The following is a 24514-nucleotide window of genomic DNA, read 5'->3' as shown; positions in this document are numbered from 1 at the left end:
TGGCTTCAATTCATCTCAGCTGTCCAATGTGTGTTTCTGATTTTTAAATCATTGTGAGTTGTCCATAAGGTAAATATGAATGGCACCTACAAGAAAAAAGGTTTATTAGTTGGATGAGGGTACAACAGAGACAAAAATAGGGTTCACATGAGGTAGAGTGGGTTTGTTTTTCAAGATATTTTCCCCTTGTGTGGTATGTGTGTTGTAAAGCAAAACTCTTAACTTTAAAATGGTCCATTCCTATTGAAAGCCCCTAGACAGACTGTGTCCGTTTTGATTTATGGAGCGGAAATAGTTGCTTTCTCCTTGCGGGTGGGCCTGGAAAACCCACCTCTCCCCTATTTCTGGCATGGCGGTCTTGTGTAAGCAGCAGCCCATAAGACCGAATCACACGAGGTCACAATCGCCAATCGTCAGCGGGGACTCTTAGATTACGGCCTGGTCACTGTAGAGACGTGTTCTCAGATGCAGCTTCGTTTTAACGGGTGAGAAGATACTTGAGCATTTACAACACTCCGTGGAGGAAGGGTCCCTGCTTAAGAGCATAATAGAGTGAATCCCTCCATCGTTAAGGGAAGCTGGGTTGGACCCAAGCTGAAAATCTACTAGCTCAGTAAACTCTGATTGATCGCAGTTATGTTAAACGATGTGGAAGACAAAAAGCAGAGTATTCACTGTTTTACAAAGAGTAATGTGTGACCTGACATACGAAGGTAATAATAAAACCAGACATGTTGTCATAGTCGAACCCTCATTTACTGCTTCTCTGGTTCTTGGTACTTTTCAGTGGACTGTAAAAATGCAAGATGTGTCCCATGAAATCACATAATCAGTGGTAGTTATTACCTCCCTGAAGACCTATTGGAGAACATATCAAGAACAGGTGTGCATATATAAAAACCATAACAAAGTTATAGCGTATGACTTTTTAGATTAAATAAATTTAAGGCCCTTGGACAAATTGTAATGATAATAATAACAATAATAATAATAGTGTGCTGTGGGCATATGAAATGAAAACAATCACCCAAGGAGGTTAATGGGTCTATATCCATGAAGAGAAATATTATTGCAAACTAAAATGCTCTGATACAGTGGGACTCTTCATCTATGCAAGTGATTTCAGGGTGGATGGTCATGTCCAGTTCTCTGCATGCAAGTATGAAACATTAAGGCTTGGTCAATTTCAGTTGCACCTCAGAATGACGTTCTTATGTCGTCAGTTAGCAGTTTGTTTTCAGTCCTCCAACGCAGGCTGTGACGTCTTGTAACTGCAACTTAGCTATCAAACACAAACAATTTGTCACCTCTCATTTCAGGTCCATCATATCTGCAGAAAACAAAGTATTGTTTATTGAACCGCAGCAAATCAAGTTAAGGATCGGACACTGGGCGTGACAAAGTGGGTGAACTGGAGTGCAGCAGAGTCAGGTCCAGAAGTACATGGACAATGATAGAGTTTTTATGAATTTGTCTTTATGCACCATCAAAGGGAGTTTGAAATTAAGCAATCAAGATATGATCAAAGTGTAAGCGTTGAGCTTTAATTGAATACATTTCACAAGAATAATGTATTTGCCATCTAGGAAGTATCTCCATTTCCAAGGCCTCAAAATGATTTAGACAAAGTGATATAATTGTAAATGGATTAGAAATCAGTATGAGACTTTTTGCTTGTTTCTGTCTTTTTCATGTTCATGATGTGGAAGTGTGTGTGAAAGCATTTTAGTGTTTTTGTGGAAGATGCCCGGTAAGTATAAGCTAACACAGAACAGGAGTTGTAGAAGTGCAGGGGAAGCTGTTTCCATCTATATACTGTTGCCCGTAAAGTTGGAATCATTTTGTTTTCAGACACATTCCTTTTTCTCATTCATCTTTTTGTTTACAATCATTTCATGAAATTTACATTGAAGATATTTGTCATGTCTTCAAATGCAAACATAATTTAATGATATAACCTCTAATTTGCTCACGAAAGATAACCATGTTTCATTTAGATATCCTGCAAGTCTTGAAAACCGCTGAGGAGGGCGGAGTGACTCATTATATAGAGACACTGTGATTCCATCACTTTTTTTTTTAACCAGAACTGAATGAACGTGAGAGATCCAAAATAGCTTGTCCATACAAATAAATATGATGTGGAACCGCTGTTCAGTGTTTCAATGTGGATTTTATTATGATGCAGTTAATAACTGTCATACAACCACCGCATAAAGGATGTGCATATTTGACATTTGATTTCCAGTCTTTAATTTGAAAACTCCCTGCATGAATAAACAGCTTGGTTTCGTGAAATATTTTTTGAATAACACCACAATTCATATCACATATCATCTTGTGTTTTGTGAATATCAGTGGGCGCCATGTACTGTGGAGGAATGGTACCCTGTCCTGTACTTTTACTGTGATGTTAACCATCTGGCTTTTGATGCATAAAAAGACAGTCACGCAAAACACCGAAGCTGCCTATGAGTGACACATCTGACAGTGTACGAGCCAGAAGTGGCTTGCTATTTACATGCAATGCTCTGAGAACATGCTTGCATTAAGCAACTTCAGCTCAGAGGCAAATGGGAGTGACATCAATAAAATTTCCTCTTAATGTCATTTGAATAGTAATGGCCGAAAACAAAGGACACCCAGACATTGCCCACGGAATAATCTGCTGGAAAGCAACACAACAGCCATTAGTGACTTTATACTTTCAAACATGGAAAGCTAAAACCTGATCCAGCAACAACTTAGTTGACTTCAGTAGCGAGCTCGCAATGTATTGTCATGGTCTCAAGGACGTATCAGCACAGAAAGGAAGCTTTGGCTCTTCAAATGCACTGATAGGTAATAGAGGGGATGAAGGAATGAATGTCAGTGCAAAAAACACTAACAGGATACCTTGCAGACATGTGGGTGGACTGTTGGCTGACAGGACTGTCGGCTCTAAGATGTAATCAAATGAAATTTTGGAAAGCATAAGTTCAGGAGTGCAAATAATACAGACTTTATCCATCAATGCTTGACAGGTGCTGTGAAAACAATGACATGATGATATACTGCCAAACAGGCTTGACTGGAGTTTTTCAAATATCAAAATATCAATTATCCATTGATAAATAAATGATTAAATGGTTGGTCAATAGTCAATAGTCCATAGAATGAAAGACTAATTATACCACACCACGCCAAAATCGTGAATACTCACAACCGCTGTGTAACTTACTGTTCCAGACAACCTTTCTCATCAGATCCTGCCTGGAATTTTACACACACACACACACACACACACACACACACACACACACACACACACACACACACACACACACACACACACACACACACACACACACATAAATATATATATATATATATATATATATATATATATATATATATGTATGTATATATAAAGTTGCGTTTGTCTTTTAGAAGAAAATAAATCAAATATTCAATGCTTCTTAGTCCCAAAAACATTGGTTGACCACAGGTACAGGCTTTCCATACCAATTAGCAAGTGCTCCACCCACAAATTTTCCATCAAAATAAACTGGGAACTCATAAAATTCTGATGTAAAAATGGGAGTGATTGTCTTTGATATTCAATGCTTTAATTGAAACCAGACAGCTGAATTACAGAGCCCTGTTTTGACTGCTCCATGGTTTCCATCAGTACAAGGGGATTCCTGAGTGATACCTTGAGGAACAGTAGATTCCATTTCAGAGGAAAACCAAACAGAGTAACACGTCATTGTTTTGCAGTGACTTCATGGTCAGTCGACATTACAGCCTGCGTCTACCTGTAATGGACACTCGGTCAAAGGTTCACAATCCCTCTGCCTGCCACTCACACATTCTGTGGATACGTTCGGTAACCACTTCACATGTGGCAGAGCAGAGTAAACATCTGGTAATCTTTGTTTCAGCTTCTCAATAGCTCACCAGGCTATGGTCTTGCTGTGTGTACTCAGTCTTCTCCAATTACATAGTTACTGGCTGCTCCCCTGAGGTTACACGGACAAACTATTTGGGATTGTGGAAGAAGTTTCCACAAAATAGGTGTTGTCCAAAAATTCTTTTCAGTTATGGAAATAAACCTTAAATAAGGAAAAAAAAAGAAAGTGTTTTAAGATATTGAGAAAAGTCTAAAGAAGTGGCTTTTGTGCATACAGTTTGTATGGATTCAATCAGGGATTTTTTTATTTTTCATTTTTTTTGGGGGGGGGTCTTTTGTTGTCAACTTCCTTTATGCAAATTCTGATTAAATCCAATGAAAAGAAAAAAATATAAAGACAAATGACAAACGTGGAAATATGAAAATATTATTAAAAGAATATCTCTCTAGCTGCACTGTGTAAGACATTGACAAGTCTCTGAACCAAGATCACAATGGAAGTTTGACTTTATTTCCACATTAAACCCATTCCCAAGCCAAAGATGATTACAATTATTCTTTCCGTTTGTGGTTGCTTTGACTTCAAAAGTTAAAGCCCATGGTATTAGACTGGCCGCGTTTTGGAATTTCTCAGAAGAAAAATGACTTCAGTCTTAAGTTGATGGTCCACACCCTCATTACAGACCCAGTCCATTGTCCTGGCATGGCTTTACCCACTCCATCAGACACGCGATATGGCATGCGTTGATGTTTTTTTGCAAAGAGAGGCCGGTGCATCTGGACAATAACCTTGCCGGTTCCTTTGAAAAGGCTGCTGTTACCATGCTGGCAGAGGGCCAGGCCACGCTGCCGGGCTCCTTTTCCCAAGTTCCACCCAGAGGCTGCATGCACCGTCATCCTGCTGAAATGTAAACCCCAGATTCAGCTGTGTTTGTTATGGTTGTGGCGGCCCTCAGTGAACACACAACGCTGTCACAACGTACCTATAACAGCGGGGCAATATTTCAGCAACAATCTATTTGGTCAGCTGCAATTACATCACCAGGTGATCAAACACACAAGCTTACTGGAATGATCATTAGGATTATATCATGGGTGCTACCAGCAAGGACCCGAGATATGGCTCTTATTTCCTATAACACCTTGACCTTTCACATGGACTGCTTTTAAGCGTGGTTTTGCATTATGTGACCCTGACCCCATTGGACTGTGTTCACAGCAATGCCATTATTACTGTTTTTGTTATGGATGTTAAACAACAGGGTCTGTTTTGCCACGTTGTCTCTTTTAATTATCAAGCTACAGCATAAACAATAGTTTAAACTCAATGTTAGAATTGCCCTTGAGATCACTGGCCTGACGCTCTAATGGATATTTACTTATCAGAAAAAATTTGTGGCCAAGAAAGTCTATTTTTAACTCAAAATAACCTCAGTCGGGTGAAAAGGGAGGGGGGGGGGGGGGGGGGGGGTACATATTTAACTTTAATCAAGCTGCCAGCACTGCAGGTTGCACGCTGTTGCAAGAACCTTTTAGTGATTTTGTTTTTCCAGTTCTCTTATCAGTTCATGTATCCCAAAGCCACTGCAACCCAGCAGATCCAAAGAGAGGTTATTGCAAAATATAAATACATAGTCCTAATAGCTCGGGGTCTGTGCAGTGTGGCATGGGTTGGGTGGGTAATTTATTATGGGAAGTGTTTCCATTTGCAGTAAGAGCCACTAAAAACATACTCACTGAAAGTTTCTGGGGGGCCAGCTTGTAAAAGTACTGATGTGGTGTGCGCTGGCTTGTGGCCAGACAACCTGTTTGAGGGAGGTGTGTGGATGGGCTTTTGATGAGCCGGGGATCCAGCCATCACAGAAATAAGTCCTAAAATGTGCTCAAGCTGCGTTTCTCTTGAGTTCTGTCCTTACCTTATTACCAAAAGTTTTGTGGATTATTCAGAAGAGGTTTCCCAGAGAAAATAAATGAGATAAGCTATGAGGGATATTTAAATGGTTACCACTGATCAATTCCTTTTAACCCATGAGACCAACTGTATGGCACTGATTTATATGTATTTATAGCTGCATCCTTGAGTGGTTGAGCATGCTTTCTTACAGCTTTGGGGATGTTAGCAACACAGAGGACCCTATAATCGAATTAGCTTTTCTGTTGAACCATTGCTCATACTTTTACATAACTCTTCAACTAATGATATGCAAGTTAGTAAGTAAAACCGTACTCACATGCAAAAAAAAGGCAAGTCCCTCAGTAGAGTTCAGGTAGACTCTAATGTGGGATTTCACCTGGAGTTGATTTAAGAGTGATACTACTGTATAAAACTACAGCCAAGTTTAGTTTGGCTGCCTATGTTGGTAACTCTGTTGCACAGAAATGGGAAAAGTCAGAAACCCAAAGACCAAGCTTCTGAAAGACCAAAGAAAACAGTACAATGTGAAACAGCACACAACATCAGCACGCAGCTCAGCATCTGGGAAAGTACCATAACAGCTGTCTGAGACACATTTACGGTTTGACTAAACCAAAGATAGACGCAAATCCAAATAATCTATGTGAAGGGTATGAATAGTCTCATATTCACAGATTCATCTATGTCTATGACGCCAACCATTGATTAAAAAACATGATAAAAATTGACCATGCTGGCAATTTGCATCATATCACCTTCTGTTTGAGATTACTTGAGCACTTCGTGGTTCGACTAGGCAGCCCCCTTCCCTCAGCAAAACGAAACCTGGGAACAACAACAGTAAGAGTCCCAATGCTTTAGAGCTGCCCTTCTCAACACATGTTCATACATTTAGATGTATAACACCTAGAAAACATTATTTATATAAAAGAGCAGGTAATTGCACATTGCCTAATGAAGAATTTCTTCTTAAGGATGCTGATTCCAGCCTATTTTTACTGCAATCGCATGAGTCCATCATAGATGGAATTCATATTATGGAGTGCAGGCCAACTCATTTGCCCTCACGTAGCCCACAGACTTGGGCTGCTTCTTTTCCTGCAAGAGTTGATTGATTGGCCATCAGTGAAGACACGCTCCTCGAATGAGAGCGCTGACCGCAGAACTGTCAAGTAAACAGACTTGGAAGTCAAGGCCAGAAAAATCCCTTGTGTCTCCATACCATCCGTTAGATTAGGAAGGCAAAGCCGGATCTTGTGTATCTGTGGTCAGACATGACCGCCACCACTTCCTCGTATTGCGAGGCTGCTTCAAAACCACACCACTGTGTACTCTATTTCCCTAACCTTTTTTAAGTCTTGGAATTCACATAACCATGTGGTGTGCTGCTGCAGCTTCAAGCTTAGAAAATTGTGAATGTTTATCAGTGAAATCAACAAAATAGATGGCCCGCAAGTGAAAACATCTTTCTGGGCAGGAAGAATTTATAATATTACACGATGGCAACCGCTTTGCATTGTTCTCCATTGTTTTCAATACCACATCTTTCATGATACGCCTTGTTTAACAGACGTGATAAGTTTCTCCTAAGTGGGACTAAATTGCTGAATGAGGCTGTCTGCATTCTTTCAAACCCCTTTACTCAGTTTCTTCCTGATTGATAATTAAGTTGATTGTCTAACCAGATCAAATCAGGTTTACTGTTTGCAAGAAGTAGTGCCCTTTCTAATGACAGTAGCCTGAGAGAGGAGTTCAGCTGATGCGAAAGCTGTGGTGCCTACAGGATGTTTTATTACCAGAGGCTATAAAGTGAGCCACTTCCCCATGACAGCATGCACGGTGCATGGAACAGTTATTAACATCCGCTTCTAGTTTGCACGTGTTTTGATTTTCTCTGCTGCAATTTATCCCATGGGAGCTGAGTACTGGAGGTGTTGCACGATGGCTTTCAGTTCAGGGATGAAGTTAATTTCTTACGAGCAATTTTTAACTGAATAATAATTTCTGCTGTTTGTTTGCTCCAATGGACATTTCATTACAGGATACTATTAATTAACTAAAAAATACTGTACTACTGCTTGCGCAAGATACTTCCCGAGTGACGTACATTATATAAGTTTGTAAAAGATATTTTTGTTGTGGAAATTAGCAGTATAAGACACTTAACTGTATAAAACCAGCAGTGGTGCCTATGTGTTCCTGGACCACACATATAATTAGCTCAGGCCTTAGTTTTGATGTCACCACACTGAAAAGGTTTGTGTCTTTAACTTTTCCACTTACTGTGCTATCATGTTGAAAAAATCCATTCACAGAAAGAAAGGTATGTTAGGTTGAGCGACAATCTCAATTGCCTGTAGGTGTCAGTGTGAGCATGCATGGCTGTTTGTCTATATAAGTAAGTAATTGGGATCCAGATTAGTCTGACCACATCCACAGAGAAAAATATTACATGTTTGTCTCGATCTACTGGCAGGTAATTTCAAATATATTCAGTTTAGAATAAAGTGGAAAAAGGGTGTAAAGTGTTTAGAAAATCTCATGCCACGTGAGTCTTTTATTAACTCTCTTATTTTAGAGCTCAACATCCATTTGACATCAACTACGCTGGCTGATTTCTCAAACTATAGTTTGGATGACTGACAGTAAATATACACTGTAAAACAATATCTGGTTGTACAGAGACGTCAAAGCACTAAAACCTTATTAAGTCAATGGAAGTAAACTGTATTCTGATCACACAAAGAGAGATAAAACCTGGGGAGGACAAAATCACCAATTATCCCATTATCCCCCACTGCTTCATGCTCCTATTGATCTCAACCAAACACATGGGAAGTTTTGGGAATGCATCTTGTGCAACTGTAAAGCTACTAAATTGACAAAAACTATTCATATAAAGGTAGATAATCACCGTGCAGTGTATTAAAAGCAGCTACTGCTATTTCTATACCCACAAAAGACCAACAAAAACATATAAACAGTTTCCCATTAACAGCTGATATGAGCATTCAATAGTTTGTCATGTTGTTTTTATCACTGCTTTGCATCGAACCAACCCAGGGTGAAAAGTAGTAGCATTTTAAAAAGTATTTAACTAAAAATGAGCACAGCTGGAAATGAGGATTGGAAATATGGAAACAAAACCAAAAGAAAGAGTTGCAAGACGCTGCACGGGCCAGTTGTTCAGGATGATCACTCACAGTACAGTAGGTTCAGAGAAAATACATTTCACAAAAACAAAACAAGCGTCCACTGATTAGTGTCTTAAAAAAATAAACAAACAATCCAGTAAACATACTCATTTTATTACACGTAGTGTCCTATTACAGGTTTGAAATGCTGATGACTTCCTAGCTGATAAAAAGGCTGCTTACAATACATGAACAAAACATGTTATTATTTTCGTTATTATTCTAAATAAAACATGTTATTTCTTTTTTCGTTTTCCTTTAATTTACTTGTCATTTTCTTACATCCAAGATAAAATATGACAATGAACAAAAATGTAAACCGAGGTCATTTTAGAAGATTTTATTTACATGACATATATTCAATGCAATGATTCTCAAACTTTCTCTGGCATGCTCAAATTTAGATAAAAAAGAAGTTAATAAATACACACCCTTCACCTTACATTTTTAAATAAGTTAATATCGATGATAGAGTAAGCCTAAAGGTCTTTATGTCTTCAGTTTCAGAATAACTCACCTACCGACTAATTACAAATTCACAGTGATAACTGATCACAATAAAATAACAGAATTGCAATAAGTGTCAGTAATTTATAATGAATACAGATTTATAGTCGTACAGTACCAATCTGTCTTTAGCAAGTCATATACAATAGATAAATTACCGAATATATCATAAGCAAAGAGAAGAAGTGCTTTTTATTCCATCCCAGAACAGAGTTGTGCATTTATATTCAGCTATATTGGACGTTTTCATAACATTATATTGACACATGCAATAGTAATGAGAAGATAAGTGACATCCATGACCTGAGAAATAGAAAGAGGAAGAATGGCAGACATTACTGTGATCAAACAAATCCACATGTTCTTATATTACTTTAAAGTTTGAAATCATTAGCTTGTTTTTCACTTGAAAAGAGGATTCCTGATATTCTACCAACACTGACACTGGCGCTGACCCATGGGTGTGATGGTGTGATCCCTCACTGGTTTCCCTTAAAAAATATTTCCAATCGGGTTTAGCCGCCCGAGCCAAGCCACAAGCAACACTATCATGTGCCGGTACTGGGATGGGATGGGGAGGAGGGATGAGAAAAGAGGCTGAGAATAATATGTGTTTCGGCTTTTTTGTCAGTTTGCAGATAGCACATTCCTTTACTACACAGGACTATATGCAAGCCCTCATTGAACTATGTCTGTTATGGCAATCTGTACAAATCCCATGTGGACGATGATGAAAGGCAAGGTGCATTTGTCAGGAGGGACATGCACTAAACTGTCAGGGCTACAACAGCTTTTTCATGCGGCATGTGTGCTTCTCTATGTGCATGGTGGCTCGGTCCGTTGAGCTTGTCAAGACGTCCAGAGCCTCATCCTGCCGTTCCAGCTCCGTCTCTGCCTCCAGCGCCAGGTTCTTCAACTGCATCAGCATCTGTACACACATGTAACGTATAACAGGAACATACGGATATACTGTATTTAGTTAAGTAATTGCGGTAAATAATCCAACTCATGTGAATGTGAGTAAGGCAAAAGACTCACTTAAAGACAAATTTAATATAAAACACACACAGCAGTGGTGAGAAATATGAGCCGGGAACATGTGGGCCGCATGTCCAGAGGTATAAGGACAGGGTCAGTGAGTTAGAAATCACTGGAGCAGTCAATTTAAATCAGAGATTCTTAACTCGATTTTGCCTAAAAAGACAAAACTCTGCTGTTTTACGTTCGCAGATCAGCAGACGTCAAAATCTGACACTAGTGTGCAATAAAAATTCATCTAGTGTCAAGATTATCTTATTAACTTATATTATGCTGAATCTAAACTCGAGGAAAGTCCACGTCAGAAGTTCTGGCTGGTCTCCTGGTAAACACTGGTAAACAGAAATGTTTGCTTTCTACTTTCAGCAGCTTTAATGGATATTGTGGCTACATATCCATGGCCTTACAACCGTGTATGTAATAGTTAATTGGACAGCTTGAAAATACTGCAATGTGCCAAACAAAGCCTAATAAACGCCCACTTAAAACCCCCACCGCCCTCGTTTCTAAACGACAATGACGCTACACATGCTCGTATGAACCACGCTTGCTGACATTATGTCAAGTTTACACTGGCGGCTTTATGTGGACGTTTCAACCGGACACTACAACAGCCGCAGGCAGATAGCATGTTACTATGCCAACTGCATTCACTCACTCAGGTCTGTGACTTCACAATTTAAACTGGGATGACATGTCTGAATCCCACCTTGCAGTTAATGTTCACAAAAGCTTTGCTGTGTCAGCAAAATAAAGAACACAGGAAAGGAATATTTTTAGCCAACTGCTTACACAACTGCCTAAAAAATGATGTCTGGTAGAAAACACTAAAATTAAACATTTAAGTTAGAGCTAAGTGGAAATATGCCACATAATTCCAAGAGTTTTGTGCTTTAGTGGGTAGCACACAATACTTTACAATCGTAATGAAGTAATATTTATTGCATGAATAAATCTGCGCTGCTATCTCCTTACACTTAAAGATATAATCAAATCCTTCCTATTTTTTTTTTTTTTTTTTTTTTACATCTTTCATCCCAGGATGCCCTGAACTGTGTATACTGTGAAATGAGATGTTGGTGTCCCACGATTCCTTGTGGGAGCAAACATTCAAAGTGACTTGTTATCTTCAAACACAAACTCGTTTTTAACCGTTTAACCGTGAGCTCAGTTTCATTCTCAGCGAAGGTTCATGTTCAGTGACTGTATCCTATACTTGTGTTTTCTCTGTTGCTGTTTGGTTAGGTTTAGGCAACAAAGCTGCTTGGTTAGGTTTAAGAAAATATACTCATACTTGTGAGCAGTGGTGGACAGTAATGGAGTAAATTTACTTGAGTACTGTACTTAAGTACATATCCAGAGGATTTGTACTTTACTTGAGTATTAGATTTCTTTTGTACTTATTACTCTTACTTGAATACATTTCCAAGACAAATATTTTTACTTTTACTCGAGTAAATTTCTAGGAAGGCTGAAAAGTACTCGTTACTTTCAGGTCTGCTCTTTTTTATTCTTCCCTAAAATCCTATTGGACACAAGCTGTTTTTGTCAAAGGAGGAGACCTATCACAGTGCACGCTCTCCACTGGGATGTACGTAAAGCGGAAATACGTCAAGCCTCCTCAAAACGATACCGCCAAAGTAGCCTGCGTTTGTCAAGACAGAGCCGCAACAAGTCAAGACAGAGCCGCAACAATGGCTACGCCTGCGTCAGGAGAAGAAAGACAATCCGCTGAGTCGTCTGAGTCTGATAATGAGCCGGACTCGAAGCAGGGACTTTCACAAAATCCTTGGCCGTATCTTAACTCAATGTTTGAGTTCGACCGAGTAAAAAACGAGGGCACAGACAAACCACAGACAAAATTAAAAAATTAAATAAATTAAAATTAAATTAAAATTAAAAAATATAGTAATTTACTGATGTGGAAAATAAGAAATGTACTCTTACTCTTACTCTTACTTTTACTTAAAGTACATTTAAAAGCATTTACTTTTGGATACTTAAGTACCTTTAAAAGCAAGTACTTTTCTACTCTTACTCGAGTAATATTTTGACTGAGCTACTTTTACTTGTAACGGAGTAAATTTTGACCAGTAGTATTTGTACTCTTACTCAAGTACTGGGGTCGAGTACTCTGTCCACCTCTGCTTGTGAGTTTACACCAGGCTTTTCACGACAACAAAAGTCTATGCCCACTCTCCCCCAAAAAAGTAGCCATCTTGAGTGTGTGTTTTTTGCGGAAACAGAATTGTATGCTGGGAAACAATACTGTCATTAAACATTTTGGTATAAGACTGGGCTGGTATTGAAACGCTGAAACATAACGGAGTTAGAAAGTCAGTGGTCTTCTGTAAAACAAGTTTCTCAGTAGATTGTAATCTTGAATTATGTTAAGAGTGGGTGTGTGCACACGCACCGCATTAAGACCTGATTGGCAGCCTCTCAAATGTGGCCTATTATCAGCAGCAGACAATACGCCACTTTGAAAGCATTGCCAGCGCTCTTACAGCTTGGCTTGTCTATTGTATTTTAAACACTCATTTAAACGTTATTATTACAGCAGAAAGAAGGGAACCACTGATTACTGTAAAACAGTGTAAACATTTGTGGTATGGAGTCATACGAATGACTCCATCAAATATTGTTCATGAAGTGAACGGAAAAACTAATGTACTCCCAACAAAGACTTATGTGTCACCAAGTGCTGAAAACAATGCAATAATCAGTCAAATGCTTGGCATTTGTGAAATATATAACTAAATCTTACTAGTTAGGAAGATGGAGAATGTTTTTATTAATTTTAGAGGATTTTATTTCATTTTTTTCTGTTTGGCAAATGTAGTCCTTATGTTTTTGACCACACAAATGGTAAAAACATAATTAGAGTCCCAGCTATGTCCTTGTTCACTATTTTCCTAAGCTTCCACACAATTACTTTATTCAAAACATGTTAAGTTTATTGATTTAAATTAGGTAATCAAACAAAATAAGTCATTCATTAGTTAAGAATTATTGATGCATTATAACATCATTATTATTATTAAAGCGTATTAATGCATATGAATATGGCCTTATTATAGAGTATTATCTGAACTTTTTATGCAGCTTTGCAGCTAAGACAACACTTTACAGACAATCAAACTTTTTCAAGGACTCCTTGTAAAAAAACATTCGTTGAAGTGTTAACGTTAAACAGATACGCAGTATTATTAAACATCCTTATACTTTAAAATATTTATTAGTCTCTGCCATTTATATTCTGGCACCAGTTGGTTTGTTTATCAACCTCTTGTTTACGATATTGTTGTCATTATGATATTGGCATGGTGTCGGAGAGTCTTAACTAATGCAGCTAATGTTGACAAACTGTTATTCATTCATCTCAGTCCTGTAATAAAGTGTAAATGTGGTGTGGTGAAATCAAAACCAGCTCTCTGAAAGTTTTAAATAAAATGCCGAAGTCTAAGAAACCTGGAACAGTGACTCACAAACATAAAAAATTGTCAGAATCATAGGTCTGAATTTGCGTCACTGCAGGTCTTCCCACCACAGACTATGTCTGAAACAGCTCTCCGTATTGTAAGGTTCTGACTGGAAAGGCGCTGTACAGCCTGACCAAATGACTGACCATGTTTCTTTTCCTCTCTTAAAACCAGGATGGACTTCGGTTTGTGGTCTCACCAAATAACATTTTAAACATACAGGATGAAAAAAAAAAAATCATTACGGCAAATTGTGGTTTGGAATGGAAATATCAAAATACATGTTGCTGAAACCAGAAGATTATTTACGATAACAGCTGCCTAACCCTATTTGAGGCAATTTGCCGCCTGCACATGTGGGCTTTTATATTTGTGATACAAGTCTTGTTTAAGTAGATATGAAACAACTTAACACTTCCAAAGTGTATTCACAATCTTGTACAAGCAAAGGGAAGCCAACTTTCTCACCTGCTTGAGTTCCTGGGCCTCAGCCTGACTGACAGATGGTTGGAGGACTTGCACCTGCAACTGGGACAGCTCTCCTGCTGGGACCTCCACTGGGAGTTCAGTGTCTTGGCACTTTGGCAGCGAACCTGACTCCATGGGTGGAGATGGTGAAAAAGTGCATATGTTGTTTAGAAGGAAACCAGACAGTAAACCCAAAGTACAGCAACTGAGGCAATCGGGTTGAAGTGACTCATCAAAATACATTTCTGTCAAAGAGAAACACTAATAACCATGATGAAATGTTTTTACATGTGGCTACACTTAAACGTATTTGAGCAGAAACATGGATCTTTACTGCCACTCAGTGGTCAAATGTATACTAACTAATGGGGAAAAAATGATACGTTTTCATTTAATCTGTTCCTCACCTTCAGTCCAGTTTGTCTCTTCTTTATCACATGGAGATGGAAGAGGAGTCACTTTGAAAGCTGTGTATTCGTTTGTGAGCTCCACTTTCTTTTTGTACTGCATCGCTAACACGGACATAGCCTCTGGCATCTTTGCAGACAGGAACCTGTAACATACATCTGGTTTCCCGATAAACCGCTGTTTAACTGTAATTTCATAGGGACTGTGCACTCTGATTTCATCGATTTCATTCCGTTCAAATCGGTGCAGGAGTTGGCAGTTTGTGTCCCGCACCTCCAGTGAGGACACCAGCACCAGCAAACATCCAGGTTTCAAGTCTGAATCTCCACCTCTGGACACTACTGCTGGGATGCTTGCGATCACCTTATTTTTACCGGACGCCCTGCTTGCCGAGGCGGCAGCTGCAGCTCTTGCAGCATCTTCAGCCTTGGCTTCTTGTGTTGTCCTCCAAGGAAGTTTGCCAAAAGGCCACCAGGGAGGAGACTCCAGTTCTGATAAAAGTCTGCAAGACAGTCAGGCATAGAAAAGGTTAATTACACTGTTTGTTTTCTCTGTGACACAATGTGACGAAACATGCTTAAAGCAAGGATGTTTTAGGATAAATACTTATCAGCCACGCCCAAATCAGAGTCTATCTTTTCAAGTCCCTGCATCATATTGTCAAATTGCTCTCCCTGGTGGCTGAGGACTACGCCAGTGTCCTCCAGTCTCCTCTGGGCCCCCACCACTAGATTGATCAGTTCTCTTCCTTTAGAGGGCTGATACTCGGCCCCCCGAGCCTCTGAACCGGGAGAAAGTAAGCGCTCTCTCCAGAAATGCTCCAACACATTATAAACCACCACCCGGTTGGGTTTCAGGGAACCAAACCAGTGCTTCACATTGCCCTCCTCGAGCACTGTGAGGGTGCTGAAGATAAAACTGGATGACTCCATCTTGATCTCCATGATCCGGGACAGGCGGAAGCTTGCCAGAGTCTCCTTGCTCTGATTGGAGATGAAGCGCACCGTGGTCCTGGTGAGTGACAGGGTCCCGGTCTCCCAACGCTTCTGGCTGTTGATGTAGTAGGAACCAGGCCAGCTGTGGATGGGGACATCCCGGCTCATTTTGGAAGAAGATGTTCAAATAAACCTGACAGAAAAGACAAACAAGCTTCATTATACACGTGCAGCTGCTGCTTTAATCTAGAATTACATCACACCCCTGTGTAGGGCTGGGGATCGATTCAAATGTCAAGAATCGATTCGATTCCGATTCTTAAGATTCAGAATCGATTATCACACTTTGATTCGATCCAATTCTGATATTGATTTGGGTTACTGTTATTAAAACTGTTTTTTGAGCTGTTGCATGAATTATATGACTGTAGTTATGCAAAATATTACTGCTAGTATTATATTGAGATTAAACAGCAAGTATTGGCAGCTAATGATGCTGTAAGGACCAATCAGCTCCCAGAATGCTGATAGAACTGCTTCCAGAAACATCATGTGGGTCAGAATTACCAAACAGATCCAGGGCAGCAAACAGAGACGGATGAAATCGGTTTTATTTTTTCCCACATTCCGTTTTTATTTGTTCCATTTTCGGTCTATTTTGGTTTTTAATTTTTGAGCATTCGGTTTTTATCATTTTTTGCAAATGTAACCCCAAGACAGTATATAAAGTAATGAAATATAAGATAAGATAAGATAAGATAAGATAAGATAAGATAAGATAAGATATCCTTTATTTTCTCCCTCAGTGGGGAAACTTATTTTTGTTGTCAGCAGTACACTTAGCACAAACATGCAGGGGAGGGTAAAAGACTGAAAAGTCAGAGATAAAAAATATATAAAAAATACAAAAATTATATACAAAATATGTATAATCTATAGATAATATATAATATAGACAATTTATGCAATTATAACCTAACACTTTAATGTTTTCATACCTTTAAACATACAGTATTTAAAGGCAAAAACATGGCACCAGTTATTCTCGTGTCCAAGAAAACATTCATTTTTTTGGGGATAAACAAAAAAATAACCAAAAGTTGTAATGTAATGATGAAAAAAAAACAAATACATAAATAAATAAAAGAATAAATAAATAAAAAATAAAAAAATCGATCTTTAGACATATGAATCGATTTTTAAGAATTAATATGATAATCGATTTAGAATTGGGAAATCTATTTTGTTCAACCCAGGCCTATCCCTGTGTACTGTGTGATCAGTGTGATGAGGTACAAACTTACAGCAGATGAGCTCAGACGAGGCGTTCACACCGACAGCGTTATAAGTGCGTCACCATACTGTTACAACCTTGAATATTTCTAATCCTCTCTACTCCCTCTTGGTAAGAGCATATCCTTCACACGGCGCACAAACTGTCGTCAGCGCGGTAAACATCAGGTTAGCTCGTAATAATATCCACTCTCTGATGTGAAATCTGTGATGTTTATTACGGAAGTGACGTCACACTCGAGTACGTCTCTATTTACTGTCCGACTTGAACATTCTGCTACTGGCACACAACACTTGCAGTATAAGGTTTCAGGAGGATAAGAATAGTAAGCGAGGGCCGTGGTTTGACAAGATAGTTTTGATTATTAGCGTCAAAATAAATTAATACCGTCAATGAATGGAGCTGTGCCTTGAGGAGAAGGAGCTACAGCGTCATAAGAGCGTGCGGTGCTCGTAAGGCTGATTTATGGTCCGCGTTACACCAACGCAGAGCCGCTGCGCGTCGACGCGTACCCTTCGCCGTAAGTTCTGCGTCGATTTAACGCGGAACCATAATTTAGGCTTTATGCGTATAGATCGTATGGCGACCTGTTGTCACAAATGGAGAGAAATATAACGCTCGCTTTTATATAGGTTAGTTTGCATCTCGAAGTATATTTCAAATTTGTCTGTAAAAGGGAGTAATAGCACTTTACCGGGGCAGCTAAACGCGCTAAGTGTCGTTTACCACCATGGACAGGGATGCGTACCGCTACTGCAGCAGCCTGGTCACCATACCCACACAGTCCTACCAGCAGTTCTGGTCCTCGCATTTTGTAGATTACATCGACAAGGAGTTGGGCTATTCTAAATTTTTCAAGAAATATTTGCTACCCAATCACCCATGCATGTTTTCAAAAAGGTTCACAGAGGACTGGAAATGTAGAAGAGAGTGGGTGACTGAGGAGGGCAAACCTAATTTCCAGAAATTGCTACAAGAGTTTGGTAAATGAAATCCTCATTTAAGCATAAGCAGGTTGCAGCTACAAATGACATGTGGCATGTAAGGTGGTTCATTTGTGTATGTCCCCCCCATAGATGAGACTCCTGTTCCAGTTGCAAACTGCAATACGAAGGAATACAATGCCAATCCTAAACAAGTAATGCCATTTAAAGAATTTGCACACTACTGGAAGGAATACATCCAGAATGGACACTCATCGCCCAAAGGATGCCTTTATCTTAAAGATTGGCATATGACAAGGTAATTGAATTCAATATCTTTGTATAACGCAGGACATTCAAGTGACTTTCCTGTCCAAACAGTTCACATTGATTCTAGTTTACAGTCAGATTACAATACACACACACACACACACACACACACACACACACACACACACACACACACACACACACACACATGGTTATATTATGATACATCTGTATAAATGTGGATGAGTGTATGAATGGATGCATAATCTCTATAAAAAAGTAATTGCACAGCATCTAGAGCTGATTTGTTTGATGTCTGTACAACAAATTACTAGATTTTCTCAAATTCACATTATTTTAGCCAATAACAGTGCAGATTTTCTACACTCACATTTTGTCATATCAACTAATGTGCTTGTTAATGATAAATAGTCTTATTAACTCATTAACGATCATTTAATTTTTACATAATCCAACAATACTTTAAAAAAAATGTATGTTTGCAACACATTTGATTATATAACTATATGTAAGTACCAGTATTGTATAGTAATTTCTATGTATTAATGAATACAATTTCAAAGTAACCTGACCCAGTCTTGTGAATGTCACATTGTTTGACAGGGACTTTCCAGACCATAATGTTTACACCACACCAGTCTTCTTTTCTTCAGACTGGCTCAATGAATACTGGGATACCCTGGAGGTGGATGACTATCGGTTTGTCTATATGGGACCCAAAGGCTCATGGTATGACGTATTAAACATAAGATTGGTAAATCTCATATTTCATGTTGTTAGATTTTTTTCTTTCTTATAATCCAGTGTCCTTTATCACTAGGACCCCATTCCATGCCGATGTATTCCGCTCCTACAGCTGGTCTGCAAACATCTGTGGCAGGAAGAAGTGGCTCCTGTACCCTCCGGGTCAGGAGGACTTTTTACGAGACACTCATGGTAACCTTCCTTATGATGTTACGTCAACTGAACTTCAAGACAGAGGCCTTTTTCCACACTTCGAAGAAGCCTGCCAACCTCTTGAAATCATTCAAGAGGCAGGTGAAATCATTTTTGTGCCAAGCGGCTGGCACCATCAAGTTTATAATCTGGTGAGAACTGGTTAACCGCTAGAGCAGAATCATCTATCGTATGATTTTAAGTGTTCTACTGTATAAACTATATGTTCAGGTACATTTTTTTGTTTAAATCAGCTAAGAGTCGAGAATAAAAGAATAAAAATTTTAGCGACTCCTACTTTTGTGATCCTGTATTGCTGTTTATTTTTTTCATCCAGGAGGATACAATCTCGATTAATCATAATTGGCTGAATGGCTGCAACATTGATATCATGTGGGAATTCCTTCAGAATGAGCTGTCATCTGTTCAAAAAGAGATAGATGAGTGGAAAAACACGATGGATTCATGGCATCAGCACTGCCAGGTATTACACATGCAAGTTTGCTTGTTGCCCAGAAAAATGCTGCTACAACAAATTAAGTTGTGATTGCTGGATGTGTTTCCTCCTAGGTTATCATGAAGGCCTGCTCCGGTATTAATTATGGGGAATTTGCCTCCTTCTTGAAAATCGTCGCGGAAAACCGGATGGCTTTCCTGACTGCCTGCTCGTCTGGGGACTCCTCCGATTACTCACGACATCTGTCTGAGACCCTGACCGCACTTGGACCTTACCATGCTGCCTTCGACCTACAAAGAGTGGCTCACCTTATTGAATGCCTCCTGTGCAATGAAGACTTTAAGCGGCTTGATCACTCAACATTGACTTTGCAGCCAGAAATCATGTTACAACAAATCCAAGACACCATACAGTCCACAAGAGGGCAGCACCTGCTTTATCAGGAATGATGCACCTGTCTTAACCATGTTATCACCTGGCAGAAGCTTGAATGAAAAGTGCCCATTTTGTTCAGTGTTAAAAAATAAAGATAAAAGGCTTTAAAGTCATTGCAGTCTTACATTTTGTTTGTGAATGTCTAGATTTTGTTTTTGCACTAAAAGAAAGATACATAAATAATCTAAAACAAACATATTTTGTGTTGTTATTTCCCATAAATATTGAATAATCATCAATGCCACATGGTGAATACTATATCCTTTATTATACAATTCTGAAACACCATAACTTTGTGATAAATAATACTTTATAAAATCAGAAAATCTCTCAAACTGGTTTTGGTTCAGACGAAACTGTTTAGCATGACAGTGTAACATACTACTTCAAGGTTCTGTCAATGAGAAAACTGTCAGTTGTTATACATGTCACATTTCAAGGAGCTGCAACACATCCTCTCTAGCTGACTTTCACATCTGTAGGCCACCAGTCTGGCACGGAGGCCTCAAGTGTCACAGTGGTGTCTTTGGAAGATTTGACCATCAACACCTCTTTGGCGTGAGCCGTGCGGATCAGGCTTAGACCCAGTTCCCCAACCCCTACTCGGTGCCTTCCAGCTGGCTTCCCCGACTCTGTCTGCAGTTCTGCTCCTTCCTTGAGGTCTTGGAGTGGAGATGACAATCTCACTGGCATGAGGCGCTTCCGAATCACACCAGTATGATGAGTTCTGGCCGTGAGCTCCTGGCCGATGTAACAGCCCTTGCTAAAGCTGATCCCCTGCATGTAGACGAGGTTTGATTCTAGCGGTAGTGCCACTCCAGGAGGAAGGTCCTTCACTCCCTCAGGAAGTCCTAGACAACAATGACAGCAAACAAAACCTGAAGTACACACACTCATGCATATGCACACTTGCCCACTCATTTATGTTTTATATAATATAAACTCACTGCATAGTTATATAATGGTCATACCTATTGCATATCGATGTCTGTGATATTCCTCCGTGTCTCCCTTCTGACAGGATACAACAACATCCAGGGGGTCAACTTGACTGTGCAACACCAATCTCCAACCCATGTGCAGAGTTCGAGGATCAGCGTCCCATACCAGAGCTTTTTCAGGGGCAGAAAGCGCGGGTTTACCAGCCTCTTGATTTTGGTTTTCTTTGGATAGCACTGCCCACACAGAGAGGTCTGGACAGGGGCTAATATTGACCTGTCTCCGTATCTTGTACACCTTCAAGTGTCTTAAAATGGAGTCTTTAACGGTGGTGTCACATTCCAGGAAAACCCCAGGGGCTCCTCCTGCTTCTTTCAGACTTGAAGGAAATACAAAAAGTTTAGTTACTCATAAAATGTAAATAATTATAAAACTCCACACCACTGCTTTCAATTATTTTGGGTGGAACTGAGAAGGGAGAAGTCAGCAGACTCCATTTACCAATAGCAACACAAGATTTACCAGCTAAATTGGATGTTTATTGAATATAAACACAACCCAGTTTTTCCCTACTAAAATGACAGTTTATAACTTCATCAATATAAGGCATTTTTATTAAAACAATAGAAACAAAAATCAGCCACTGAAAGTCCAAATACCAACACGTCAGAAACAAAGAGCAAAATAATAAAAAGGCACTTATGGCAACAAACAAAAAAGGGCAATAGGAGGATGCTGATATCCATGCACATATCCAGAACAATCTCCAAGTGTTATAAAAGATTCATGCCAAAAACAAGAACAAAAAACGATTTAAGATATTGAAATGATCTTAAATTGAAAAGGAAAGGGGTTTGCATGTTCTCATTGTGTCTTTATATCTGTCATTTTTAAAGTGAAAACAGAACCAGGCTCTAACTGCTGAAGGAGCTCAAAAGTTTTCAGCCAGTTCACAACAAAAGACACGGGCTTGCACTTCAGCCCATTGGCTTATTTTCATAAAGTCAGCGCATGATTCTGCTACTGGATATGACTATGAGCAGTGAGGGGAGTATTTCTGTTAAATGGAGTACTATATAGGCGGAAATTAAACGTCAACATTTCGTAGAGGGCATATTTGTCATAGACATATATACATAGACGCCTCATCGGCCGCTGGGGCGTGAGAAATAAGGCCGCCATCTTGGACCGGTCATCCTACCCAGACGACAGAATAAGACCGTATTGAAGATGCCAGAGCGCTGTATTCCTGTACAAATCCGCGAACAATTGCGACCAGGGATAAAAATAATAAATAAAAAAGATTCAATAAAAAAATCTAAATATATATATACATGTTATGGCATGCCGTTAAGGAAATTAATCTTTCTTTCAATTAATCTTGTTTCATTCCATATATTCAAAGATTAATTTCCTGAACGGCATTTGCCATAGTGTGTGTGTGTGTGTAAATATATATATATATATATATATATATATATATATATATATATAAAAATATAAATATATATGTATATGTGTGTGTGTGTGTGTGTGTGTACATACATACAGATGTTTATGGATATACACAGATATATGTTTATTATTGTTTCTTCATATTATAAAAATAGCTGAGTTTTACACAATCTGCTTCTCTATCATATATGTTTGTACATGTATGTATGTGTGTGTATTATATATATATATATATATATATATATATATATATATATATATATATTTATATATATATTGTGTATTGTGTGCCTACCTATCATACTCACACCAAAATATTCTATTACTGTTAAGCCTACGTCAACGTCGCCGCCATATTGGATGTGGCAGGACTGCGCTGTAAACTAATAGTAAATTGACTTATTTTCATAAAGCGCCTTTCTACAAAGAAATTTACGTTTTACGTCTCATTTATTCATTCACACACGCACTAATATACTTGAGAAACAGTTAGGCACCAAATATAATATATTTAATTTTCTGAGATGGCAAAAATAAGAACTTTATTGATCCCACATAGGAGTAATTCAACAAAACAAAAATTTCAAATAACAAAATAACATATTTGAACCATTTTTCAGACAATAAAATAACTGAAAAAATCTGAAAAATGGTTCAAATATTTTATTTTGTTACTTGAAAAAATTTAAATATGTTTATGTAAAATATGCTTTATTTATCAGAAAATTAAATATATTATATTTGGTGCCTAACTGTTTCCCAAGTATATTAGTGCGTGTGTGAATGAATAAATGAGACGTAAAACGTAAATTTCTTTGTAGAAAGGCGCTTTATGAAAACAAGTCCATTTACTTGTATTAGTTTACAGCGCAGTCTTGCCACATCCAATATGGCGGCGGCGTTGACGTATCGCAGCAGCTCGATGGGGCGTCTACGTTTATATGTCTATGTTATTTGCCACTCGTATCCCGGGATCTGAGCTGTCGTCAGGACTCCCTCATCAGCGCCTTCACATTTCTGATAAACTTCGTTAGCGATTAAAATGCGTCCTCTCACCTGTACAACAGGATGTCATATAACGTCCTCCCCTGAACGTTGAGCATGTGTGAATACATGGCTGCTTGTCCCGGCTCCTCCAGCAGCTCCATGTCATTGGTGACGAGACCCTGGAGGAACGGGCTCGCGTCTTGTCCCTGGATCTTAAGCAGGGTCCTGTGAGGAAGGTGATAGCACGTAAACTGTGTGGGGTTTCCATGTTTCCCCGCGTCGTGACTGAAGCGTTGCAGCCGCAGTCCTGCAGCTGCAGCCCCGGCGTGAGTCCTGGAGTAAACCCCGAGGCCGCTACATGCTCCCCGCACCAACCACATCACCCCCATGCTGTTCACTGGCGCAGGAATAGATTTAGTCGTAAAATGAGTTCACTCCACCAACAATAACAAGAGACGACTACATAACACAAGTTGTCCTCACAGGAACGCCTCCATTTTGCTGTCCCATGATGCATTGCTCGAGAGATGAAGAACCACGTGAGGGTGCTCTTAAACATTTTGATGTAAACATTGGAGTATTTTATTTTAAAGTCAAACACCCAAACTTATCCTTTATTACCAATTAACAGAGGTGTCAAAGGTATTCACATTCATTACTCAGGTAGAAGTATAGATACTAGAGTTTAAAAATACTCCTGTAGAAGTTGAAGAAGTTTTTTACTCAAGTAAAAGTATAAAACTGGTTTCAAAACTACTTAAAGTATAAAAGTAAAAGTAATGTAAGGGGGAAAAAAGCCATTAAGGACAAAAGCCATTGAAAATGAATGCAAATATATTAAAGAACCATATTGTGTACTATTGAGCATTAACATGTGTTTCAGAGAGCAGGAGATATGATGACTAGTATTGTAATGGTACAAAAAGTCAAACTTCAGAGGCATGTTATCATTTATCCT

General features: G+C 39.0%; 3 protein-coding genes across 3 annotated transcripts; 1 reads left to right on the top strand and 2 right to left on the bottom strand.

The window, feature by feature from the left end:
- Nucleotides 1–9116: 9116 nt before the first annotated feature.
- snap47 (synaptosome associated protein 47) lies at nt 9117–17381 on the bottom strand. The gene is made up of 5 exons (XM_061732440.1): nt 17144–17381; nt 15511–16032; nt 14904–15406; nt 14497–14621; nt 9117–10436 (listed from the first exon to the last, which is right to left on the bottom strand). The coding sequence occupies exons 2-5, from the start codon at nt 16005–16007 to the stop codon at nt 10290–10292; spliced, it is 1272 nt and encodes a 423-aa protein (XP_061588424.1). The 5' UTR covers nt 16008–16032; nt 17144–17381; the 3' UTR covers nt 9117–10289.
- Nucleotides 17382–17409: 28 nt separating this feature from the next.
- jmjd4 (jumonji domain containing 4) lies at nt 17410–20311 on the top strand. Its single transcript, XM_061732439.1, has 6 exons — nt 17410–18116; nt 18210–18375; nt 18951–19076; nt 19168–19435; nt 19621–19767; nt 19854–20311. Exons 1-6 carry the CDS (start codon nt 17864–17866, stop codon nt 20187–20189), a joined length of 1296 nt encoding a protein of 431 aa, XP_061588423.1. The 5' UTR covers nt 17410–17863; the 3' UTR covers nt 20190–20311.
- Nucleotides 20312–20427: 116 nt separating this feature from the next.
- Nucleotides 20428–24067, bottom strand: iba57 (iron-sulfur cluster assembly factor IBA57). Its single transcript, XM_061732447.1, has 3 exons — nt 23626–24067; nt 21147–21493; nt 20428–21026 (listed from the first exon to the last, which is right to left on the bottom strand). The coding sequence occupies exons 1-3, from the start codon at nt 23943–23945 to the stop codon at nt 20635–20637; spliced, it is 1059 nt and encodes a 352-aa protein (XP_061588431.1). The 5' UTR covers nt 23946–24067; the 3' UTR covers nt 20428–20634.
- Nucleotides 24068–24514: the final 447 nt, after the last annotated feature.

This window comes from Cololabis saira, chromosome 10 (assembly GCF_033807715.1).
Source record: "Cololabis saira isolate AMF1-May2022 chromosome 10, fColSai1.1, whole genome shotgun sequence".
NCBI classification, from domain to species: Eukaryota; Metazoa; Chordata; class Actinopteri; order Beloniformes; family Belonidae; genus Cololabis; species Cololabis saira.
Note: the sequence above shows the minus strand (reverse complement) of the source record. Positions and strands in the feature narration are given on the sequence as shown.

Coding starts and splice junctions, on each gene's coding strand:
- iba57 (XM_061732447.1), bottom strand. CDS start 23,945: ATGGGGGTGATGTGGTTGGTGCGGGGAGCATGTAGCGGCCTCGGGGTT. Junction 21,494..23,625: donor TATGACATCCTGTTGTACAG/GTGAGAGGACGC, acceptor ATTTCCTTCAAG/TCTGAAAGAAGCAGGAGGAG. Junction 21,027..21,146: donor CAGACATCGATATGCAATAG/GTATGACCATTA, acceptor ATTGTTGTCTAG/GACTTCCTGAGGGAGTGAAG.
- snap47 (XM_061732440.1), bottom strand. CDS start 16,007: ATGAGCCGGGATGTCCCCATCCACAGCTGGCCTGGTTCCTACTACATC. Junction 15,407..15,510: donor GATTTGGGCGTGGCTGATAA/GTATTTATCCTA, acceptor ACTGTCTTGCAG/ACTTTTATCAGAACTGGAGT. Junction 10,437..14,496: donor AGGCCCAGGAACTCAAGCAG/GTGAGAAAGTTG, acceptor ATGTGTGTACAG/ATGCTGATGCAGTTGAAGAA.
- jmjd4 (XM_061732439.1), top strand. CDS start 17,864: ATGGACAGGGATGCGTACCGCTACTGCAGCAGCCTGGTCACCATACCC. Junction 18,117..18,209: donor GAAATTGCTACAAGAGTTTG/GTAAATGAAATC, acceptor TCCCCCCCATAG/ATGAGACTCCTGTTCCAGTT. Junction 19,768..19,853: donor CATGGCATCAGCACTGCCAG/GTATTACACATG, acceptor GTTTCCTCCTAG/GTTATCATGAAGGCCTGCTC.